Source organism: Engraulis encrasicolus, chromosome 17 (assembly GCF_034702125.1).
Source record: "Engraulis encrasicolus isolate BLACKSEA-1 chromosome 17, IST_EnEncr_1.0, whole genome shotgun sequence".
NCBI lineage: Eukaryota > Metazoa > Chordata > Actinopteri > Clupeiformes > Engraulidae > Engraulis > Engraulis encrasicolus.
In genome coordinates, this window is record NC_085873.1 from 52,312,542 (window position 1) to 52,335,495 (window position 22,954).

Consider the following 22,954-nt stretch of genomic DNA (forward strand, 5'->3'; position numbering starts at 1 on the left):
TCCGTGTGCCCATCACCGAAAACAATTCTTTGTCCAGGAGCACGGAAAATAATTTCGTGTCCAGGAGCACGGAATTTTGGCAAAATCCATGCTCCTGGACACGGATTTCGTGTCCTTAACATCCGTGTCCAGGAGCATTTTTGGAGATCAGGCTGGTTGGGGTTACGTCGTCTTTCCACACTCCTAAATGCTGTACTGTAGGCTTAAGTCCCCCAACAGCCAGCTTCAAAATGGTTATTATAATAACTAAAAAATAAGAAAGTAAGCTATTGACAATCTCAACTACAGACCAGACTGCTGTGATCTGGAGGCAGATATGATCTGGAGGCAGATATGCATCTCCTCAAAGGTTTCAAAGACTTTTTCAGCAAAGCTTCAATAAATGTGTAAATATTGTTTTGTCTTCTTAGTCTTCACACATTATTTTATCCAGTTACATTTCCTCCATTTTATGTTGTGTACATTTTATTAGTATTTATTTACTTTCATTTTGTTCTGGAAGCCTTTGAAATGAACTAGGCTACTGTTGTGAAACACACGCACGTGCACACACACACACACACACATACACACACACACACACACACACACACACACACACACACACACACACACACACACACACACACACACACACACATTACTTTTCACATATGATAGTAAATTAATAGTCATGTGATCTCACCTCTCAGGAGGAGGATCCGTCTTTCTGATCTCTGGTTCATCCATGGACTCTTCATGCACACACAGCTGGACACTGAGGGAAGATGAGCACAGAAATCACAATGTCACACTGTTGATAATAACAGTAAGCTCTTTAAAAAATAATCCTTACACACACAGATAGCCTATGCATCCACCCATCAAATTTTTCAACAAAGGACAAAATCGACCAAACCTTTTCAGCAAAACAGCAACACAACCCCATCCGCTTCACTGTGCTCTAGCGCTGCAATGTGCCACATTTCCGTTGCGTGGGCGACAAACTATACTTCCTCTTTCAGCTCACTGTAGTCTGTTCATTTTCAGGGCTGATTGCTAACTTGAATTACATGTATGTGCACAATCAGTTATCATGTCACATTTAACTTCTTTACTTACCAAGAGATTGTATCTGTTCAGACTTCACAGATCCCTACAGGTGTCAGATACACTTCAGAGACGCCATTGACTTGGATGCTCAGGTCCACACCAGTCCCTTTTCTGCTGGAAAAAGCCGGCTTACAATGCAAAGCTGGCTGTGCAAAGTGAAAGTCTACTTTCTGTTTTTCTATAAACTATAACGAGCTTAATGACCTCAACTTAAACAACTGTCTGTGTGGACGTCTGGCTAGTAGTTCCTCGTTCTGCGTTTGACTCTCCAGATGTGTTTCAGTTTCATTCATCCAGTCAGAGTCAGAGCCATCTAATAACAGAGTTACGTCACTCCCATAGACCTCTATGGACCAATCTTTCCACAGCAATGGCGGCTCTCATGGAGCCTCACGGAGCGTTAACATGGAAATCCCCATTGACTTTAGTTCTATTAGAAGTTACTTAGTTCTAGGAGGTGGCCGTAGAACACAGAAAATGTGGTAAAGGTAATGTCATTTGTTTGTATTTAATCTTTGTTTGGTATGTGATGGTTCTGTGTTAGTTTCCAATGAACAGAAGTTTACTGTTAAGAAACATTTTAATCTACGCGAATCACATCACCAACCGACTTCCTGGTCCCCGGTTTGCGCAACTCTTATTAGACGGCTCTGGTTAGAGTAAGGAGACGTGTTAATGTGTGGCATCATGGGTAATGTGAGGTTTATGTGTGGCATCATGGGTAATGTAGTAGTGTTTATGTGTGGCATCATGGGTAATGTAGTGTTAATGTAAGTAACTTGCTAACCTGCCTTGACTCATGTATGAATTTAACTTTTAATCCTATCCTAATTCTACCAATCATAACCCATCTATCCATCTATCTATCTATCTATCTATCTATCTATCTATCTATCTATCTATCTATCTATCTATCTATCTATCTATCTATCTATCTATCTATCTATCTATCTATCTATCTATCTATCTATCTATCTATCTATCTATCTATCTGAAAGTGAAAGCCCAACTGGGAAACTCCAACTCCCATTGTCATTGTGACACAGCACTCCACAGCACACAAGTGAACACTGTGCACTGCACACAACGAAATTGCATTTATGCCTCACCCGTGCAAGGGGGCAGCCCTCAGTGGCGCCCCATGGGGAGCAGTGCGGTGGGACGGTACCATGCTCAGGGTACCTCAGTAATGGAGGAGGATGGGGGAGAGCACTGGTTGATTACTCCCCCCACCAACCTGGTGGGTCGGGAGTCGAACCGGCAACCTCTGGGATGCAAGTCTGACGCCCTAACCGCTCACCCATCTATCCAAAAGTTTTTGCTCACCTGTCTTGACACAGATATTAATTTAACTGCCAATCCTATCCTAATCCTACCAATCCTAACCTATCTGTCTATCTGTCTATCTGTATATCTGTCTGTCTGTCTGTCTGTCTGTCTGTCTGTCTGTCTGTCTGTCTGTCTGTCTGTCTGTCTGTCTGTCTATCTATCTATCTATCTATCTATCTATCTATCTATCTATCTATCTATCTATCTATCTATCTATCTATCTATCTATCCTGATTTGACTCACATATGCAAATCCCATCCTAATCCTACCAATCCTTACCCATAGTGTTCAATATCAGTCCACCTTTTGCAGCTATTACAGAGTCAAGTCATTTGGGAAGGCTGTCCACAAGGTTGAGGAGTGTGTGGAAGGCTGTCCACAAGGTTGAGGAGTGTGTGGAAGGCTGTCCACAAGGTTGAGGAGTGTTTTTATCTGGGAAGGCTGTCCACAAGGTTGAGGAGTGTGTTCATCTGGGAAGGCTGTCCACAAGGCTGAGGAGTGTGTTCATCTGGGAAGGCTGTCCACAAGGTTGAGGAGTGTGATCATCTGGGAAGGCTGTCCACAAGGTTGAGGAGTGTGTTCATCTGGGAAGGCTGTCCACAAGGTTGAGGAGTGTGTTCTTCTGCGAAGGCTGTCCACAAGGTTGAGGAGTGTGATCATCTGGGAAGGCTGTCCACAAGGTTGAGGAGTGTGTTCTTCTGCGAAGGCTGTCCACAAGGTTGAGGAGTGTGTTGATCTGGGAAGGCTGTCCACAAGGTTGAGGAGTGTGTTCATGTGAGAAGGCTGTCCACAAGGTTGAGGAGTGTGTTCATCTGGGAAGGCTGCTGTCCACATGGTTGAGGAGTGTGTTCATCTGGGAAGGTTGTCCACAAGGTTGAGGAGTGTGTTCATCTGGGAAGGCTGTCCACAAGGTTGAGGAGTGTGTTCAGCTGGGAAGGCTGCTGTCCACAAGGTTGGGGAGTGTGTGGAAGGCTGTCCACAAGGGTGAGGAGTGTGTTCATCTGGGAAGGCTGTCCACAAGGCTGAGGAGTGTGTTCATCTGGGAAGGCTGTCCACAAGGTTGAGGAGTGTGATCATCTGGGAAGGCTGTCCACAAGGTTGAGGAGTGTGTTCATCTGAGAAGGCTGCTGTCCACAAGGTTGAGGAGTGTGTTCATCTGGGAAGGCTGCTGTCCACAAGGTTGAGGAGTGTGTTCATCTGGGAAGGCTGTCCACAAGGTTGAGGAGTGTGTGGAAGGCTGTCCACAAGGTTGAGGAGTGTGTTCATCTGGGAAGGCTGTCCACAAGGTTGAGGAGTGTGTTTATCTGGGAAGGCTGTCCACAAGGTTGAGGAGTGTGTTTATCTGGGAAGGCTGTCCACAAGGTTGAGGAGTGTGTTCATCTGGGAAGGCTGCTGTCCACAAGGTTGAGGAGTGTGTTCATCTGGGAAGGCTGTCCACAAGGTTGAGGAGTGTGTTCAGCTGGGAAGGCTGCTGTCCACAAGGTTGGGGAGTGTGTGGAAGGCTGTCCACAAGGTTGAGGAGTGTGTTCATGTGAGAAGGCTGTCCACAAGGTTGAGGAGTGTGTTTATATGGGAAGGCTGTCCACAAGGTTGAGGAGTGTGTTCATGTGAGAAGGCTGTCCACAAGGTTGGGGAGTGTGTTCATCTGGGAAGGCTGCTGTCCACATGGTTGAGGAGTGTGTCCATCTGGGAAGGCTGTCCACAAGGTTGAGGAGTGTGTTCATCTGGGAAGGCTGCTGTCCACAAGGTTGAGGAGTGTGTGGAAGGCTGTCCACAAGGTTGAGGAGTGTGTTCATCTGGGAAGGCTGTCCACAAGGTTGAGGAGTGTGTTCATCTGGGAAGGCTGTCCACAAGGTTGAGGAGTGTGTTCATCTGGGAAGGCTGTCCACAAGGTTGAGGAGTGTGTTGATCTGGGAAGGCTGCTGTCCACAGGATTGAGGAGTGTGTTCATCTGGGAAGGCTGCTGTCCACAAGGTTGAGGAGTGTGTTTATATGGGAAGGCTGTCCACAAGGTTGAGGAGTGTGTTCATGTGAGAAGGCTGTCCACAAGGTTGGGGAGTGTGTGGAAGGCTGTCCACAAGGTTGAGGAGTGTGTTCATGTGAGAAGGCTGTCCACAAGGTTGAGGAGTGTGTGGAAGGCTGTCCACAAGGTTGAGGAGTGTGTTGATCTGGGAAGGCTGTCCACAAGGTTGAGGAGTGTTTATATTTGACCATTTTGTCCAAAAGTGCATTAATGAGGTCACACACTGATGTTGGTTCAGAAGGCCTGGCTCTCAGTCTCCATTTACAGCAATCCCAAAGGTGTTCTATCAATCATGTTCAGGTTATGTCAGTCTGTCATCCATGTCTTTGTGTCATCCACGTATTTATGTTTTTATTTTTATTTTATCCATCTTTTCAAGCCAGTTCTTTTACAGTAATTAATTGTGTTATGTGATTTTATTGTTTGCTGTTGTTTTTAATCAGTTATGGGTTATTTATGGATTTCTTTCAGTGTTGCTGAATGGCTGCATGCTGCTTCTTTTTAATCTGGTTAGAGCTACATGCCATGCTGACATTTACTGACTGTGCAAAGTGCAAGACAGGACAAGAAACAGTGATGTACCAATAACAATAAATTGATGAAGTAGCCTAATAAATAATAACTGAGGATTTAACATTTGTGAGTGACAGCGATGGACCAGTGATAAACCAGTAACAATCAAGTGATAGAGAAATAAATAACAATTTAAACATTCAACATTTAACATAATATAGGGGGGAAAGTATAGTAGAAGACATAATAACAACAATAATGTAAAAAATAATTGTAAAATACAACAATAAGTCAAGGCTATGCTGTACTACACACAGCGCAGTGGTCCATGTTATGCAACTAACTTTACACTCAACCACAAATTCTGAAATTGAGATAGAGTGATCTGGCGAGAGACAGATTATGATTTGGCAGAAATCCTTGAAATGTCACTTTTACATTTGTACATTTTCATACTTCAGACACTAGGTGGTGACAAGTCATCACGCTTACGGGCAGTGAAAGTCCACTTGTGTTACATCGGTTGCTGTGCATGATGTATTCACGTAACTGCACTCTGCTGTTTCTTTTGAATGTTCGCTCCTTCGACATATCGCTTGGGGCCCCATGCAGCTGAACCCAGAGACCTAGAGTGTCGTCTGCACATCGGCCAATTCATTTCACAACGTGCTGCACAAAAGTGACTGACTGTGACCAATAAACTACCCTTGAATACTTGCAACCTTGTAATTCTCCACTAGGGGGAAGCAAACAGCTGTTAGTGGGGAAACTTCCCCTCCTCAGATCTCACTGGCTAAGTGTACATGATGTTTTTAAGTCCGATTTAATAAATGCGATTTAAATAGATCGGATTAAGAGTTATTTTGCGATGTGTATACATGGCACTTTCACTTAAATGCGATTAAACGTCTGGGGAAAATAAAGCATTGCGATTGGACTGAGGACGCACGTGCTGAGCGAGCAAAATAAGGCACGGGGGCGTGGTCCAATGCCACCGAGATGCAGGTCATCTTCCCCACGAAAATCGTTGCCTCAGGCGGACTGAAATCACAACATTTCCCCCTTTCTCCCTGGATCATTTACAATGCTACATTAGCTACCCTGTTAGCATAGAAAAACGAGTGGTCAAATAGTAATGTGGAGTAACTTTGTTGTGCTTCATTACTTCGTGGGGCACTTTTACATCAATATATGGAAGCCACAACATTTATAGTCGCTTAGGGACTTTAAATTAAGCAAAACTTTCATGTGAAAATCAACAGGAAGTGCCGCCATGTTTTTCTCTCTGGCAAAGAGCACAGTCTCTTGGCGCCATCATGTGGTCAACAAGCATACGTGGAATGACTGGATTTATTGTAATTCCGAATAAAAGGTTACATGACAGAGGAACGTGTTTAATCGGATTTAAAAGAGGATTAAACCACCCACTTTAATCGGACTTAAGTTTAAATCGGAATAAACTTAAATCCTGTTCGGTAGGTGTTTACATGATATTTTTAGAGTGGAATTAAGATTAAAAGTGAGTAACAGTAAATCGGACTTAAGTGTCTCATGTAAACTCATAGAATGTAGCAGTCACCTTTTGGAGAAGACATGGGGCAGAGCAACGAAACGCTGCCCATTCACTTGAATTGCCCGACTGTTGCCTAGCGACCCACTAGTTTGATGCCCTTTCGGTAGCCTACCGTCACATGGTAATCAAACATTTCAAACAAGCAATTAGGGTTAGGTTTAGGGTTAAGGTTAGGGTTAAGGTTAGGGTTAGGGTTAGGTTTAGGGTTAAGTAGGGTTAAGGTTAGGGTTAGGTTTAGGTTTAGGGGACATAAGGCGTAAGTACCGAAAGGGCGTCGAATTAGTGGGTTAGGGTTAGGGTTAGTGTATCAGCAGTTTTCTGTCAGCACCCCCTCCCCACCCCTGCAGACGCTAGGCAGCAGTGGGGCAATTCAAGTGAATAGGCAGCGTTTCGTTGCCCTACCACGAAAAACGGGCAATAACGTGAATGCACCACGAAAATTAATCTATTTTTTTCGTGAAGACTTTACGAAAGGCGTGAGATAGGGCTCGCAGAGTCAAGTCTGTCTGTCCACAGTTTGATTCGTGAGCCTGGATCATACAAAATGGAGAATTCTGGGTTTTGTTTGTTTTCTTTTACTTTCCGAGTAAAATTTCATCTAAGTGTGAATTTCGTTTCTTATGAGATCTGATGGTCCACCATACGAGGTTATGAAGGGTAGCACAACAACATGGTCTCATAATAAAGCCTAATTCCTCAATGTTGAATTAATTATTCAGATTTGATCATATTTACATGACCTGAGAAAAATAGCAAAGGAGGATCACTATGCAGCCGCATTTTGGGTGCAGCTGACATTTCTGGACAATTCATTGCACAATGTACACAGACTGAGATAGTATTCATTTTGTCATTTGTATTCATGAATGTTTTAAAATGTATGCCCACCTTGATGTTGACCTGATTTGGGGAAGCCTTGTCCATTGTTTTTGTTGTAGTCTCACTTCCTTCTGGTCATTTCTGGGCAATTCATTACACAATGCTCATAGACGGTATTTGTATTAGGATCAAGGATGCAACGGGTTTTTTTTTTCAATAGAGACTCTACCCCACCATTTTTCACTAACATGGACTACTGCAATGCACTATCTAGGACGGCCATGGCAACATAGAACAATGATGACCATTGGATATGCTTTTGATCACAGTGCAAGAGTCCTTGTGCACAACCCTGCAGCTGTCCAGGTACAGGTGTAGGGCGGGAAAAGGTGATCAATATGAAAAGTGCATAAACACCGCACACTGGATACTGGATACGCACTAGACGAAATGCGTTTTTCGCCAAAAAAAATAAAAGAAAAACAGAACAGTATCCAGTGTGCGGTGTTTATGAACTTCTCATACTTATGATCCCCTTGATGTAGACCTGATTTGGGATGGCCTATTCCTTGATGCTGTTCTGATTTGGGATGGCCTATTGCTTGATGGGTGAGCTGATTTGGGATGGCTTATTCCTTGATGCTGTTCTGATTTGGGATGGTCTATTCCTTTATGGGTGAGCTGATTTGGGATGGTCTATTCCTTGATGTTGTCCTGATTTGGGATGGCCTATTGCTTTATGTTATCCTGATTTGGGATGGCCTATTCCTTGATGTATATTTGATTTGGGATGGCCTATTCCTTGATGTATATTTGATTTGGGATGGCCTATTCCTTGATGTTGTCGTTGAAAAAAAAGAAAATTTTGAAAATTAACTAGGCCTATAGGCTAGTGATGCAATTCAGACCTTTCGATTATAATAGCCTAATAACAAGCCCTGACAACATGATTAATTGAAAGGCAAGAAATATATTGATTATTACAGTAGTAGCCTACTTGTGAAACTTCTTTTCCCCGCAGCTGCGATGCCTGCATTGTTTCCCCCTCGATGCCATGTCAATCCCGCAGCTGCTGTTGACCTCTCATTTTTCTCCTTCATTTTTTAACGCTTTCTGTGACGCTTACCGGCATCGATGCTTTGGCATCTGAGCTGCGAGGTTGTTGTACACTTGAACACCGAATGGATTAGCTTGCGGTCACTGCAAGTTAGCTTGTCAGTGCACTCGTGTGCCTGAACTCGGAACGTCAAAAAATAAACAATACAATGCGAGGATGCACGCTGACAGAACGGTCTAAAACCAGAATATAGTTCCCCTCCCCATTCCTTCATCTACCTGCACTGTCGCTTCTGTTTTTTACTCGCATGGTGGGGCTCTTCATCTGCCATGTCGCTACTACTGTCATTTTGTCGATGAAAGTGAAAATGCGCGCCGGTAATTGCTCGCGCTCACTGCTCACTCAGCGAGATAAAATACATACATTGCTGAGGGGCGGAACGCAGCCACTTCATGTATTTTGGGCTGCACAAGCAGCCTCTCAGGGGCACAGGCGGCAGTAGCCAAAAGTTTGAGATGTGTACCTGGTTTAAACATTATTATTAGTAGGTAAGTCTAAATTTCGGGACATGCACAGTCGGATTCGGGATTCGGGACAAAAGCTTATAATTCGGGACTGTCCCGAATTTTTCGGGACATCTGGTCACCCTATTTGGGATGACCTATTCCTTGATGTTGTCCTGATTTGGGATGGCCTATTCCGTTGTATTTATCACAGTCTCTCCTCGGCCTCCTGATCTGTTAAAAAAAACTGAAAAACATTGCCCCAAAACTTATTATGGCTAGGTTGACAGCTGGGAAACTTTATTGTTTTCTTGACGGTGTCAGGGCCAGGAGGAGGGGCGAGGTCACAAGCACACATGGAGTATGGGAGTGTGCATAGGAATGCACCCTGTGCCTCATAACTTGCGGTACATCCGTATCGTTTTCCCCTTCTGAGTTGTGTATTGATTGTTTTATTCATGTGTTTTCCTGTAATATCTGTGCAGGTGGTGAGGATCTCCAATTTATCGAAGCAAACTGCTATAGACGGGGTGCTGTTTTGTTAGAATTTGTTAGAATTTGTTAGAATGGAGGTTTGTACAATTAGAATTAAGCAGACTACGCCACCTATGGGGGGTTGGCCCACAGGGAGAAAGAAGTAAACCCTTAAAAAGTACCAATCAGGCAACACAGGTTCGTATACATTAGATATGACAGAGACGTGAGTTCCACCAAGAGATATTTATTAAACTTTGGACAAACAAAAGGACATAGACAATACTCGGGTCACTACCCGGAGGCCAAGATGGCCAACTCTGGTCCTCACCAATGACACAACAGGACAAACACACACACACACACATGCACACACCAGCAACACTGCACACCTGCTATTACAAGGCTGGCTTTGGTAGCCAAACTATGTCTTCACAATGTACGATAAAGGGGGGGGGGGATTAAGGGGACTAGCCTAGGGCAGTGACTTACCACGACTGGCAGGGCAGCAAAAGGGGGGACAGTAGCAGTATATTTGATTACACCACAAGTGATCAGCCAATGCTGGAAACTGAAAGGGGGAGGGGCACCCGAAATGTGAACCAACCCGAAGTAGATCCACCACCCGGGGACTCGTCCTGCCACTCGCGTAGGCCCAGAGCACCTGGCTGAAAAGAGAGGGAGCAAACCCACAAACACTGTGATTAGTACAATTCTACAATGTTACACAGGTATTCTAAAACACATGCACTTCCACTATGCTGAACAAATGCCACTTATCTTTCAACAGAGGGACTGTACTCTTGAGTAGATGGGTCTTCCAGGGGCAGGTGTGCAATGTGCTGGTCACTAAGAGGAGTATATTCACAGACAATTTATTCCCTGCCCTTTACCCAATTAAGCTACATGCAGCTACCAATGCAGCCATGCAATCCCAAAGGAACATGTAAGAATTCATGTAAGAATGAATGTGCGTGTTTGTGCGTAGAATAGCTGAGCTGTGTGGTTCTTGGCATGTGAGATGCGCATGTGGATGAATGAATGCTGGAATGATGAACAGTCCGTGTTGTGAGTGAGGGCCTGGGGGCAATGTTTCCTTTTTGTTTACTTTATTTTCTGTGGTAAACAGTGAATTGGGAATGTTGCTTATGTTTGTCTTTGTTTTGGTTTATTAACTGTTTTGTTTTACACCACACTGGGGAAAAGGCTAATGTAACCAGTACCAAAACCCACCGACTCCATATTACCTCACTTGCAGTGCTGTAGTAGAGTGTCCGTTTGGCACCAGTGTGCAGGGGCGCTGATAAAAATGTTGGGCCCCATGAAAGATTCAAATTTTGGGCCCCCAAAATGACAAATTATGTTATCAGCATCCTTCCAGGGCCCAGTCAGAGCTGTTGGGCCCTTAGAATCTGTATCACCTTACCCCCCCTCGTGGCACCCATGCCAGTGTGTGTTGCCGTGATCCTCGTTTGTAACTCATTATTATTTGATTCTTTTATATATAGTTTGCTGTGTTTGTCATTGATTGGACTCAATGGCTTATTGGACACAATGGGTGCCTTCCAATATGCAGACGTGACGTCCATCGTCCCTTGTTCACTTGCCTGCTTGTGACCTCACGATGACGTCATCCATGAAAGAAAGCTAATGTAATCGGGATGGTGAATGACGAATGTAATATCCACACTCGAGTCAGCTTCTCTCTTTAGCCGTGCAGGTTCGGCATAGTTTATTTCACAGGCATAAAGTGCATGGCATGTTCACAAACATAGCGTTGCCCAAACACTGATCCCGCTCCCGCCCCGTAGCTCTACTTTTATCATCCTATCCCACAACTCCCAACATCCTTAAAGGTACATAGGCCTACTCAAAAGGGCTAGACATTACATCGAACAGTCCCCCAAATGTTTTGGTGGCTAGGCTGACAGCAGCAGGGGAAACTTTATTGTTTTCTCCATGGAGGCGGGGCGTCAGCAAAACGTAAGGCCACAAGCACAAGGGGAGGACGGGAGCATGCATATTGGAATGCCCCCAATGTGTATTACACACACCTAATGTGCTCAGCCTCTCTGCTGTTGGTATCTCTACAAGGAGAACATCTGTCTGAAACACATTAATCCCAAAACGTATAACTGTAGAGCACATATCCATTTAGTTCAATATCACAGTCACACCACCTGGCATTTACATCCTAGGAAGTAAATACCAACATTTAAAATGCTAAACTATGGGTCTAGGTAAGAATGATGTAATGTATTATATGCACATAACAAAGAGGGATACGACACATGGCATACACATTTTATTCTTTAAAACAGATATGACAACATTAATGTATCTCACTTTCGTCAAGCATATCAAAATTATGCCAATGAAAAATGTCATTAAACACAAGTATAAAACATGGTTCTCTCTTAATCTCTCATTGGACATCTCTATGCGGAGTATGCTTTCAGTGAACGTTTGCCGAAGCTCTTTTCAATCATGCCATAGGCCAATGAACTGAACTGTGGGGGGGGGGGGGGGGGGACAACCATTAGTCAAAACCGATTTGTTTCGCCCAAATCTGGCAACTAATCTTCACACACTGAGAGTGCACTCACCTTAGAGATGCCTCACTCATCTCCTTCAGAGAACCAGGGACATAAGCATGTCCTAATGATATCGATCTCATAATAAAAATGTAAAAATATACTGTACAGTCTGTTGTAACATTTCCAAAAGCACTCAAATAATATCTGTATAGTAAATAATACAATCTGTAAAGTAAATTCTTAACATATTTTTTCCTGAGTGGGAAATCATGGATAAGCATTTAAGGAGTCAAGTTTGTAGCCCAACAGTTGCCAGTTAAATATCCAACATCTACAGTTAGGGTGGAGAGAAATGCCAGCACTACCCCATCCTCCTCCATGACTGGGGTTCCCTGGGCATGGTGCTCTCCCCCATCCTCCTCCATGACTGGGGTTCCCTGAGCATGGTGCTCTCCCCCATCCTCCTCCATGACTGGGGTACCCTGAGTATGGTGCTCTCCCCTATCCTCCTCCATGACTGGGGTTCCCTGAGCATGGTACTCTACTGCCCTCCATCCTCCTCCATGACTGGGGTTCCCTGAGCATGGTACTCTACTGCCCTCCATCCTCCTCCATGACTGGGGTACCCTGAGCATGGTACTCTACTGCCCTCCATCCTCTTCCATGACTGGGGTACCCTGAGCACGGCACTCTACAGCCCTCCATCCTCCTCCATGACTGGGGTACCCTGAGTATGATGCACCAGCAGGGGACCCCTTCAGCTGTCACCTTGATGGTGAGGCATAAAGCCTGTGGTGTGCAGTGACACTTGTCCTCAGGAGAGGCACCCGAGACGGGGCAGCACCATTGCAAAACACCGCCCCAATAACATTGTGAAAATCACTATAAACATATTAAAATAATTCTGAAGACATTAACACATTATTTCCCCATTAATACCACACTTTACTTTGAGTGGTTTTTGTCAGCTATTATGAGCATTGTTTTGCCATTTTTTTGTCTGGGTGGGACAGTAAAAAGGGGCGTAACTCATTGTAGAATCGCCATTGGCTGCAGCCATCTGCTGTGTCCCCAATAGGGAGTCCGAAGCCAGCAGGGTCACCAAGACGAAGGCTGCACACATCTAGTCAGCTACCAAGATGAAGGCTGAAGTAATCTGGTCTGCCACCAACAGGACGGCTGCAGCCATCTGGTCTGAAGCCAGCAGGGGTCACCAATAGCGCGTTCAGGCCGACTGAGAACCGTCCTGGAGCCCGTTCCCGCACCTAATCGCTAACCGGCCGTCGTGTTCATGCCACAGATATTTGCGTTCACGAACCGGAAAGTTGGTTCGCAATGCGAACCGCAAATTACTAGGTTTTTCTCCGCAAACCGTGACGACAGCGTGGCCGTCAGCAGGTTCATCCGGGTAACGCAGTCAAATGCAGGAAAAGTTCAGAGCCCGGTATGAACACGGGCGGTTCGCAGAATAGCACTTTAGTGCTGAACGTAACTGGTGCGGGCACCCGCTCCAGCTCCGTTCTGGTTGGCCTGAAAGCCCTATAAGAGGAAGGCTGCACACATCAAGTCTGCCTCCGAGAGGAAGGCTGCAGCTCCTGAATCTCTTCTCAGTGGCCTGCTGAGGTGATGGACTCCTGTAATACAGAGCATCATGGTCAATAATAAAAAAGTTTCAATGCTGGACAGATCTCATTATTGTTGAAGCATTTCTAGCAGCATCATTTGGTCATAAATGTATTACACCAATAATAGGACAAGATATACAAGGTTGATGTTTGGCCAGATTGCTGTGATTATATTATAGTCGAGTGCATTTATGGGAAAATACCACCCAACCCTAAAAAAATTCTAACAAAAGGTTTCTCAGCTGTTTTGTGTGGTATTAGATGTCCTTAATAACATACTAAAAGTCTACTCAAGTCTGACTTCAGGAAAGGCCTCATTTTCAAGATGGCCGCCACCGGGCCCTTCAAATTACTGTAAGATGACTGTGTGACATAAGATTACTGTGAAATGATCAGGAAAAGTGTTTTTATACATGTTTTGACCATGTAATATTCTAATTACAATATTACCTTGATAGATAAGTGGTTCTAAGTACAATTGGATGGTTTTTGTTGGTTTTGTTTTTACAGAAACATTACAACTGCATGCTCTTAAAATAAGAGTGTGTATGACAAAACACCCTAATCCGAAACAGTATTTGAAACAAAAGCTTTCTATTAGCTGTTTTGTGTACTATAGGGTGCCCTTAATAGCATAGTAAAAGTCTACCAAAATCTGAATATTACAAAGGTGTAATTTTCAAGATGGCGCCTAAAATGGCCATGAAGCTCTTAAATTAGTTAATTGACTTGGCCACAGATTCCATGTGTTTCCTGTAGACCCTTAACGCACGCCGTTCCACCAGTGCAATGCTGGAATAGTTACTGAAAACTTCACATCCATAGTACTGCTCCACTATGACAGTGCAAATGGCCTTTAGTAATACACGTACAGGATGACTTTGTTCATCGCCATTCTGGTAACAGGTAATTCAACATCACACATTTTTGGTGTTGGCAAACAGACAGCTTTTCACAAACTTGTCGATGGGGACTCTACCCTCAAGTCATGTGCCAATTTGTTTTTGATGACAAATCAAGACAGCACCACAATACAGGACCATGGGTCTACGGCAATGGCAGTGCTGTTTGGAGGTAAGAATACGGATTCACTTGCTTCTCTGCGTTATCACATCTTCAGCAGGAAGCTTGTTACCACAAAATCTGTTCTTACCCCAGAACGACTGCCCCCGACTGAATGTTCCACCAAATTCCACTCACTCAGAACTTACTTTCAGGTCATGACTTGACTTGGAAAAGAAGGTGAGCTGAATGGGAGCGTATCTATGTTCCCCCGGTCCTATGTTCCCCGTGTCCAATGTTCTCCTGTCTTTGTTAGAGACCGGGGAACAAAGGACCATTTTTCTAAAAAAGGGTTCTATGTTCCCCACATTGTATGTTTCCGACTTTTCAAATTGTGCCCTTCCCAAAACTACCCCTGAACCTAACCTGTCAGTAATGCAATGTTTCTGAGTTGTACATTTGTGCCCTGACCAAAACTATCCCTAAACCTAACCTGTCAGAGGTGCAACAACAACCTGTGCTTTGCCATGCGGCAGCAGTCTACTTGGAAGCAGTGGGGAACATAGAACCCCAGCTGAATCCAGTGAACTGGGGATGGAAACTTGTGGACAACCACTTCCTGCCAGCTATGACCAGCAAGCCTGCTGCCCCTAATAGTCTCATGAAGATGATCCACTGTAACTGCACAAACCCAACGGTGCAGTTGTAAGGCATATGGACTACTGCTTGTGGACCATGTCAAGTTGTCAATTGTAATAAGCCTCAGTGGGAGGAAGAATGTGATGACTAGCGCATCTTTTCAAGGTCATTGAAACAAAAAAGAAATGATAGGAATGAGCTGCAGAATATACATAAAAATGTCTCTGTTCAACATTCAGGTCAAAATGTAAATGTTTTTATAAACAAATACCAAAACAAAACAAGAAAAAAACATTAAACAAACAAAAATAAAAACAAAAAAACAAAACAACAGAAGAACACACACACAAGGGTTTGAGCGTACACATGGTGGCCCTGTTTTGACCAATTGCACAGTACCACACTGTCCTAATTAATTAGTTTTTATATTAAATTGTACTCCTAATCACATACTTATTAAGCAAACTTACTAATTACAATATCACATGGTCAAAACATGTTTGAAACACCACTATTCTTTGTTATTTCAAGTTAATTCTCATGCCGCAGGCCTTTTAAGGGCCTGGCGGCAACCATCTTGAAAATGAGGCCTTTCCTGAAGTTTGATTTTGGTAGACTTTGAGTATGTTTTTAAGTACATCTGATACAACTGGAAACCACTGAGAAACCTTTTGTTAGAATTTGGGGTCAACTCATATCTGCACTTGACTATTACTGACAGGCCCGGCTCTGCTGGTGGGTTGTTGTTTGTTCTCTGCCCCATGGTGGAGCTGTGACAGGAGACTCTGAGGGCTTCCGCATACAGGCTCTGACAAAGTGCTGAGCACTGCTCAGCTAAAATTCGATTCCATTGTTTTCAATAGAACCACGCACACTGGCGCCGATGTCCGGGGACATTGGCCGATGTCGGATAGCAATTAGAGACAAGTTCTATTTTGTCGGCGCCGCCCATTGACTATCAATGCAATGTTCATGTGAAATTTGGTATGGGGGTCCGAATTATGTCGGAAGCAAAAGTGCGCCGCACTTTGTCGGAGCCGGTTTACGGAAGCTCTGAGCCATCGGAGGCCTGCTGATTGGGCGGTCTATAAAAGCCTATAATACAAATCTGTCTATGTGTGTGTAAAAATGTGCATGTTACCTCTAGTCTGTTGGCAAGGTCGTTGAGCTCCATTATCCTCAAGATGGTCAGAGTCATTCTCACAGCCCCTTCTTCCCCATACCTCTCCTTCATCTTAGAGGCCAGGTCTGTCTCATCACACTGCTCCAGCTGTCCTCTGGGAATGGGCTCAAAGCCCTCCATGATCTTTTCAGACAGGTATGCCTTGAACCGCTTCAGCTCCTTACACCGCAACTCATCAAACGTACTGAAGAGGTCCACAGTCTGTGTTCTGGCACTCAACTGACATGAAGAATATGGTAGGTCTTGTTAGTCCTGGAACTCTGCTTATCCGTCTTTATATGACACACACATACAGGTATGCTATTTATTTGATGTGATGGTTAGTATTTAGTATCTATAAGATCTAGACAAGGTGCTGAGGTGGTTTCATAGTCACTATGTCACAGTCACAGATTTTAATGTAGATATTCACAATCTCATCTTGATCACAATCCCATACCTTATTTATACACCTCTACAGGTAAAAGCCTCCTACAGGTAAAGGAAATAAATAGAATGAGCATAAACACCAAACATCTGTTGGGCTCATACTGACCCTCAGACCTCTGCTTGAGCACTCAGGTGTCTGAACGTCTTGACAGCCCATGGCCTGGTCCACAGCAGTGTGAGTGTCAACAGGCTCAGCTCCACGGGGGAGGGTGGAGAGGGGACCTCGGCTGGAGGCATGTGCGGTGCCCTGATGAGGGGGCAAGTATTCCGTCTCCTCGATCTCTGCTTCCCAAACTGCCCGTTGAGCTGAGATCAAAAGGGTAATTTATTAGAAGTTACTACCAGCTTAAACTACATGCAATATGGAGTAAATGTGTGTCATGGTCTTAGTCGAAGTCAAAGTTAGTCTCTAAGGAATAATAGTTGTGCAACTGGAGTGGTCTCACAGGTCGTGGCCTCTAGCTGTGTGTGTGTGTGTGTGTGTGTGTGTGTGTGTGTGTGTGTGTGTGTGTGTGTGTGTGTGTGTGTGTGTGTGTGTGTGTGTGTGTGTCTGTCTGTCTGTCTGTGTCTGTGTCTATGGGTCTTTCTCAAAGCCTAGGCCAGTGTCCTTCTAAGTCTATCAGCCTAATTAGTGATTGGATACCCTTTATTAGTCACACCCAGTGATTGGATATTCTGTAGAGTTCACCAAAAAGTATCCAATCACTGGGCGTGACTAATTAGGCTGATACACTTGGAAGGACACTGGCCTAGGTTTTGAGAAAGACCCAATGTCTGTGCGTGTGTACACCTTCTGTCAGGCCTCTGCTCCTGGTCTGCCTATCGTGTGTGCCAGTCTGGAACTCTGCGCTCCACACGGCCTGCTGCCCCCTGCTGGCTGAACTGAAGAGCTGCAGGTGGAGGGAGATGGGTGCTGGATCAGGAAGCTTCACCTGGAAGAATTCGGGGAGAGCCCGACAGTACCTCAGCATCAGCTCATTTGGGTTGATTTTAGGGACGCAATCAGTAGACTGATCTGCACACAGTCTGTAGAATTCATTAATCCGAAGAGAGTTGTTTGGTTGTGGACAAGCCTGTCTCACACCCCTGAACTCCTTCTCTTCTTCCTTCACCTTCTCTATCAGTTTGGGATCCTCAGGCAGCAGGTAGCAGCGGAATTGGTGAGAAATGCTGCTCTGGTGGTACACAAACACCATGGCATGCACCGCAAATAGCCAGGAGGTGATGTCAGGAAGAACATTACCAAAAATGGAGAAGGAGGGGTTCACCAGCCTGGCATGGGAGCGACTCAGCTCACACGTCTCCAGATACACTCCACCATCCTGCTGATGCAGAACCTTCACAGCATCCTTCAGAGCAGGCTGACACCCTCCCAAACACAGGAAATGAGGCAGGTGGATCTCCTCCAGCTTTCCCGACATGAGCTTGATGTCCATCAGAGGACCAGCTGGACTGCACTGCATACGGGCCAGCTCTTCAGTAAACATGTACCAGTCCATGAAGCGATACTGCAGGGTGACTGGACCACCACACGACCAGCGCAGGCTGGACTCTGAGCACTCATAGCTCCCTGCAGCAGACCTCAGACTGTAGGTTGAGATACTCTTCTCTGTGGAGACCTCAGGCTCCACCAGGACCCAGTGGCTGGTGTCTGGAACTTCAGCACAGCATTCACAGCCCCTCTGTGTGTCATCACCCAGGCCATCGACCCTATAAGACAGACAGACAGACGGACAGACAGACAGACAGACAGACAGACACACACACAGACACACACACACACACACACACACACACACTGGTGTTGAGAAGGAGACAGATTAGGGGGGGGTGTCTTAGTATATATTGAGGGGCATTAGTCTATTTTATTTTTCAATACTAAGGGGGGCGTTGGCAGGCTTATGATAGGCTTATGATGAAGTCAAGGGGACGTTTCTTCAAAAGAGGCTGAGAACCACTTAAAATAACCTCAACAAGCAAACCAGTCTGGAGAGCTGCTGCAATGTCACTTCATGCACTCCTATATATATTGTATATACTACAGATATATCACTGTGTTAGTTTAAACACCAGTCTTTATAATACTGTAACTGCACTGTGCTAGTTTAAACACCAGTCTGCATGATACTTTACACACTTAAGTGTTTCATACAAGTGTTTCCCTGAGAAATTTCGTTTGACAAGATGGTGTGGGGTTAGCCTGTATCAATGACACATGCCCATTATCATTAGAAAGGCTATGTTGTGCAGTTTCATATGAAGTAGGCTATGAAAACCCCAAGGGTATACTGTTATGATGAAGCAAATTACATTAACAACACAAAAACTATCTTTTCAGGGAACTTAGTCAAGGTGGTAGGTATTTGTTGTCAAGGAGGGCACCTTCAGAATAAAAGTGCTGGGGAAAACCCTGCGCTAGTCTGTAAAGTAAGGACAGCCGTGGGTCAATGGTTCCGGTCTTTAAATCAGAGGGTTGCGGGTTCAAATCCTATCCTTACCAGCATCTTCACCCATGGCTGAAGTGCCCTTGAGCAAGGCACCAAACCTCTTATTGCTGTAAGCCGCTTTGGATTTTTTTTTTTTTTTAAACTGTCAGCCAAGTGTAATGTAATGTAAAAATGTGGCAGCCGTGACCTAGTGGTTAGAGAGTTGATCTTTCAATCTGGGGGTTGCAGGTTCAAATCCCCGCTGACCTCTCCCTACATATCCATGGCTGAAGTGCCCTTGAGCAAGGCACCTAACCGTGCATTGCTCCAGGGACTGTAACCAATACCCTGAAAAATAATATCTGTAAGTTACTTTGAATAAAATGAAAGCGTCAGCTAAGTGAAATGTAATGTGATGTAATATAGTACTAATGTAATGTCTCAGATAACACACCAGTCTGTAGAGTACTGATGTAATGTGTCATGTAACACACCAGTCTGGATAGTACTGATGTAATGTGTCACGTTACACACCAGTCTGTATAGTACTGATGTAATGTGTCTCATTACACACCAGTCTGTATAGTACTGATGTAATGTGTCACGTTACACACCAGTCTGTATAGTACTGATGTAATGTGTCACGTTACACACCAGTCTGTAGAGTACTGATGTAATGTGTCATGTTACACACCAGTCTGGATAGTACTGATGTAATGTGTATGTGTATGTGTACTGCAGTTCTGTGTCTGTGTACCTGCAGTATATGGCTTTCTTTCTGTGTGTGTGTGTGTAGACTGACGTGTGAGTGTGAGTAGAGAGCAGCTGTGCTCCTGGATGCTGCTGGGTGTTGTGTGTGAGGTGCAGCTCTGCAGCATCTGAGGAGTGGGAGCTGCTACTGGAGGCTGCTGCTGCTGCTGCTGGAATCTCCCTTCTCAAGGTACGATATGATCCATCCAAATCACAGCCCACTCTAAAGCATAGATACACACAGAGAACAGGATAATCAGGAATACTAAAACTCTTCACTACATCTTATATCTGTCCTTCTCTGCTACTTGAGGCTGCTGCTGCTGCTGCTTCTGGAATATCCCCTCTCCAAGGACCCAGTTTAGAGTAGAGAACAAGAGATATTAGAGTTATCTCTATCGCTATCTCTCTCACCCTAACACACACACACACACACACACACACACACACACACACACACACACACACACACACACACACACACACACACACACACACACACACACACACACACACACACACACAGAGACACACACACACACACACACACACACACACACACACACACACACACACACACACACACACACACACACACACACACACATCTACAATGTATACAGTGACCTCTACATCTGCTGGAATTCTCCCTTCTCTGTGCGAATGCACGATGTGAACCAGGGAATACATCAGCCAACGGCAAAAAGATTCACAGAAAGATTCACACAGATAATCAGGTTAAAGATTGAATACTAAAGCTCATCATTACATCTTATCTCCATCTTTCTCTGAAGATATCAGATATAATTAACAAATTACACAACAGCGCATGCGCATGTGCACTCACACGCGAAGCAAAGCAAGCCAACATGGGGCACGGGAGATAGACTGCGGGTACATTCCATTATGCAGTCTCCCGTCCTCCACTTGTGCTTGTGGCCTCGCTCCACCTCCGTGGAGAAAACAATAAACTTTCCCCGCTGTCTGCCCAGCCAGGTTTTTCATTCACCACTCTGATTGCAAATGAGAAAATTACATTAGAATTGCACTTTTGCAAGATATTTAATTACCTCCGCCAAGGAGGTTATGAGATCGCCTGAGTTTGTGTGTGTGTTGTCTGTGTTGTCTGTGTTGTCTGTGTTTGTTAGTTCGCTGCTATTCCACTGCCTGACACAAGGTGCGCACGGTGAGCACTGAGCAGAGGCCTTCGCTGCCAGCTCCAACACCTAGTGCATTTCACTTAAAAAGTTGTTCATCTGCAGGCAGCCTTCATCCGCAGGCAGTAATCAGTCTTGTCAAATGAATTACCACCGCTACCAAAAATATTCAATTTGTGATGGGTGGCCTAGGCTATGCTATCATTGCTGTTGCGAGAAGGACAGTGACCACCCCCGCAGATCGTTTAGGTTCACAATGCTGTCAAATTAATTACGTTGTCAAAAAAATATGGAATATGTGATCATGTAAGTTCACAACGTTGTTGTGGACTGTGATTTAGGTTCACAATCCTGTCGAATTAATTAGGCTACCGTCGCTAAAATAATTAATGATTGTAGGTCTAGGCCTACGTTCACAATGCTGGTAAAATTCATTACATCCCTGACACACACACACACACACACACACACACACACACACACACACACACACACACACACACACACACACACACACACACACACACACACACACACACACACACACAGTGCTTCCAAGGTTTCCCATGAAAACACATACACAATAGGGTTTAATATTTTTTCCGAAAATGGCATGAATCAAATCCCGGGATCGGACGACCCATTTCCTGGGAATCCCGGGAAATCCCCTTTTTTTGGTTTTTTTTTCCTCCCATTTTTTTATCTATTCATGTAGAGGCTATAATTCAATTGTCCCTCCCAAACTGGCATTTTGTATCAAGTTGTTACTGTTTGTATCATTATTGGGAGAAAAGAATTAAGATTAAGCTCTACTATCCACCAACACAATAATAATGAAGTGTAAGATGATAGCCTGTGCGCAGCATGCAGCGCTTATCCATGACGGGTGGATTGTTGGTGACGGTGACTCGTCTTCTAAAAAAAAGAAAAAACCTAAGCAGCCCTTACATAAAAGTAGGACACTGTTATGAAAACGAAATATGGTATAGTCCAGTGATGTACCCGAACGCGTTCATGTTCAAGTTCAAGTTCATGAACGAGTTCATATTTTGAGCGAACGTGAACTGAACGTACACTATTTACAATATGATGAATGAACTATGAATGCGTTCATTCTGGAGCCCATGAACGACACGTTCATTAGTTCTTCATTCCGTTCATTCCGTAGTTACCAGATTTCATTAATATTCCTGCAGAAACCGCGACTAAACACAATGTCAGAGAGTCTAATATTATGTCTTATCCATTCTCTCTGACAGCGTCAGACACCAATTCTCTCCGACTGTCTTTAGTCTCGTGCAAAGAGGCGGGACCAAGCAAACAGCAGGCATCGCTCTACTTAAAATCAGAGCGGCCAGCAACCAGCCAGCAGTGTGCGAGTTTTCTGATTTCCGGTGACTTTTTAGATTAACGCCTCTAGCGGCCGTCTTCTGGGCGTTCGGAATAAGTGTGGAGTGCTCTTGCTTCACTATTTAAGTTAAAATGCGCCGCGCACAGCACCAACAACAAGAGAAAGCTGCCTGCTGGCATGTTGCAGGATGGCAAATTTTGCGCATGAGACAGAGAACAACAGTGCAGGAAAACGTTAGTCCACGCACCCGTTTTAAGTAGGCCTACAGTAACTGAAAAGAAGTGCATTTTTTTCCCGGTTTCCCGTCATGGCTTTCCCGGGAAAGGGGAAATTGTTTTGATCAGATTTCCCGGAAATCCCGGGTCCCGGGATTAAACCCGATACACAATCAAAACAATACACACACTTGCTTTCACCAGTACACTTGCTATGTTACAAATTGCATGAGTTACAAGAGTTACAAATGCATGC

The 22,954-nt window shown here is 44.5% G+C and overlaps 1 protein-coding gene across 1 annotated transcript; it reads right to left on the reverse strand.

Moving 5' to 3' along the window:
- Positions 1-671: 671 nt before the first annotated feature.
- Positions 672-22,148, reverse strand: LOC134467107 (NACHT, LRR and PYD domains-containing protein 1 homolog). The gene is made up of 6 exons (XM_063221027.1): positions 22,135-22,148; positions 17,590-18,509; positions 16,906-17,105; positions 16,329-16,589; positions 9,992-10,052; positions 672-757 (listed from the first exon to the last, which is right to left on the reverse strand). The coding sequence occupies exons 1-6, from the start codon at positions 22,146-22,148 to the stop codon at positions 672-674; spliced, it is 1,542 nt and encodes a 513-aa protein (XP_063077097.1).
- Between the last annotated feature and the right edge of the window lie 806 nt (positions 22,149-22,954).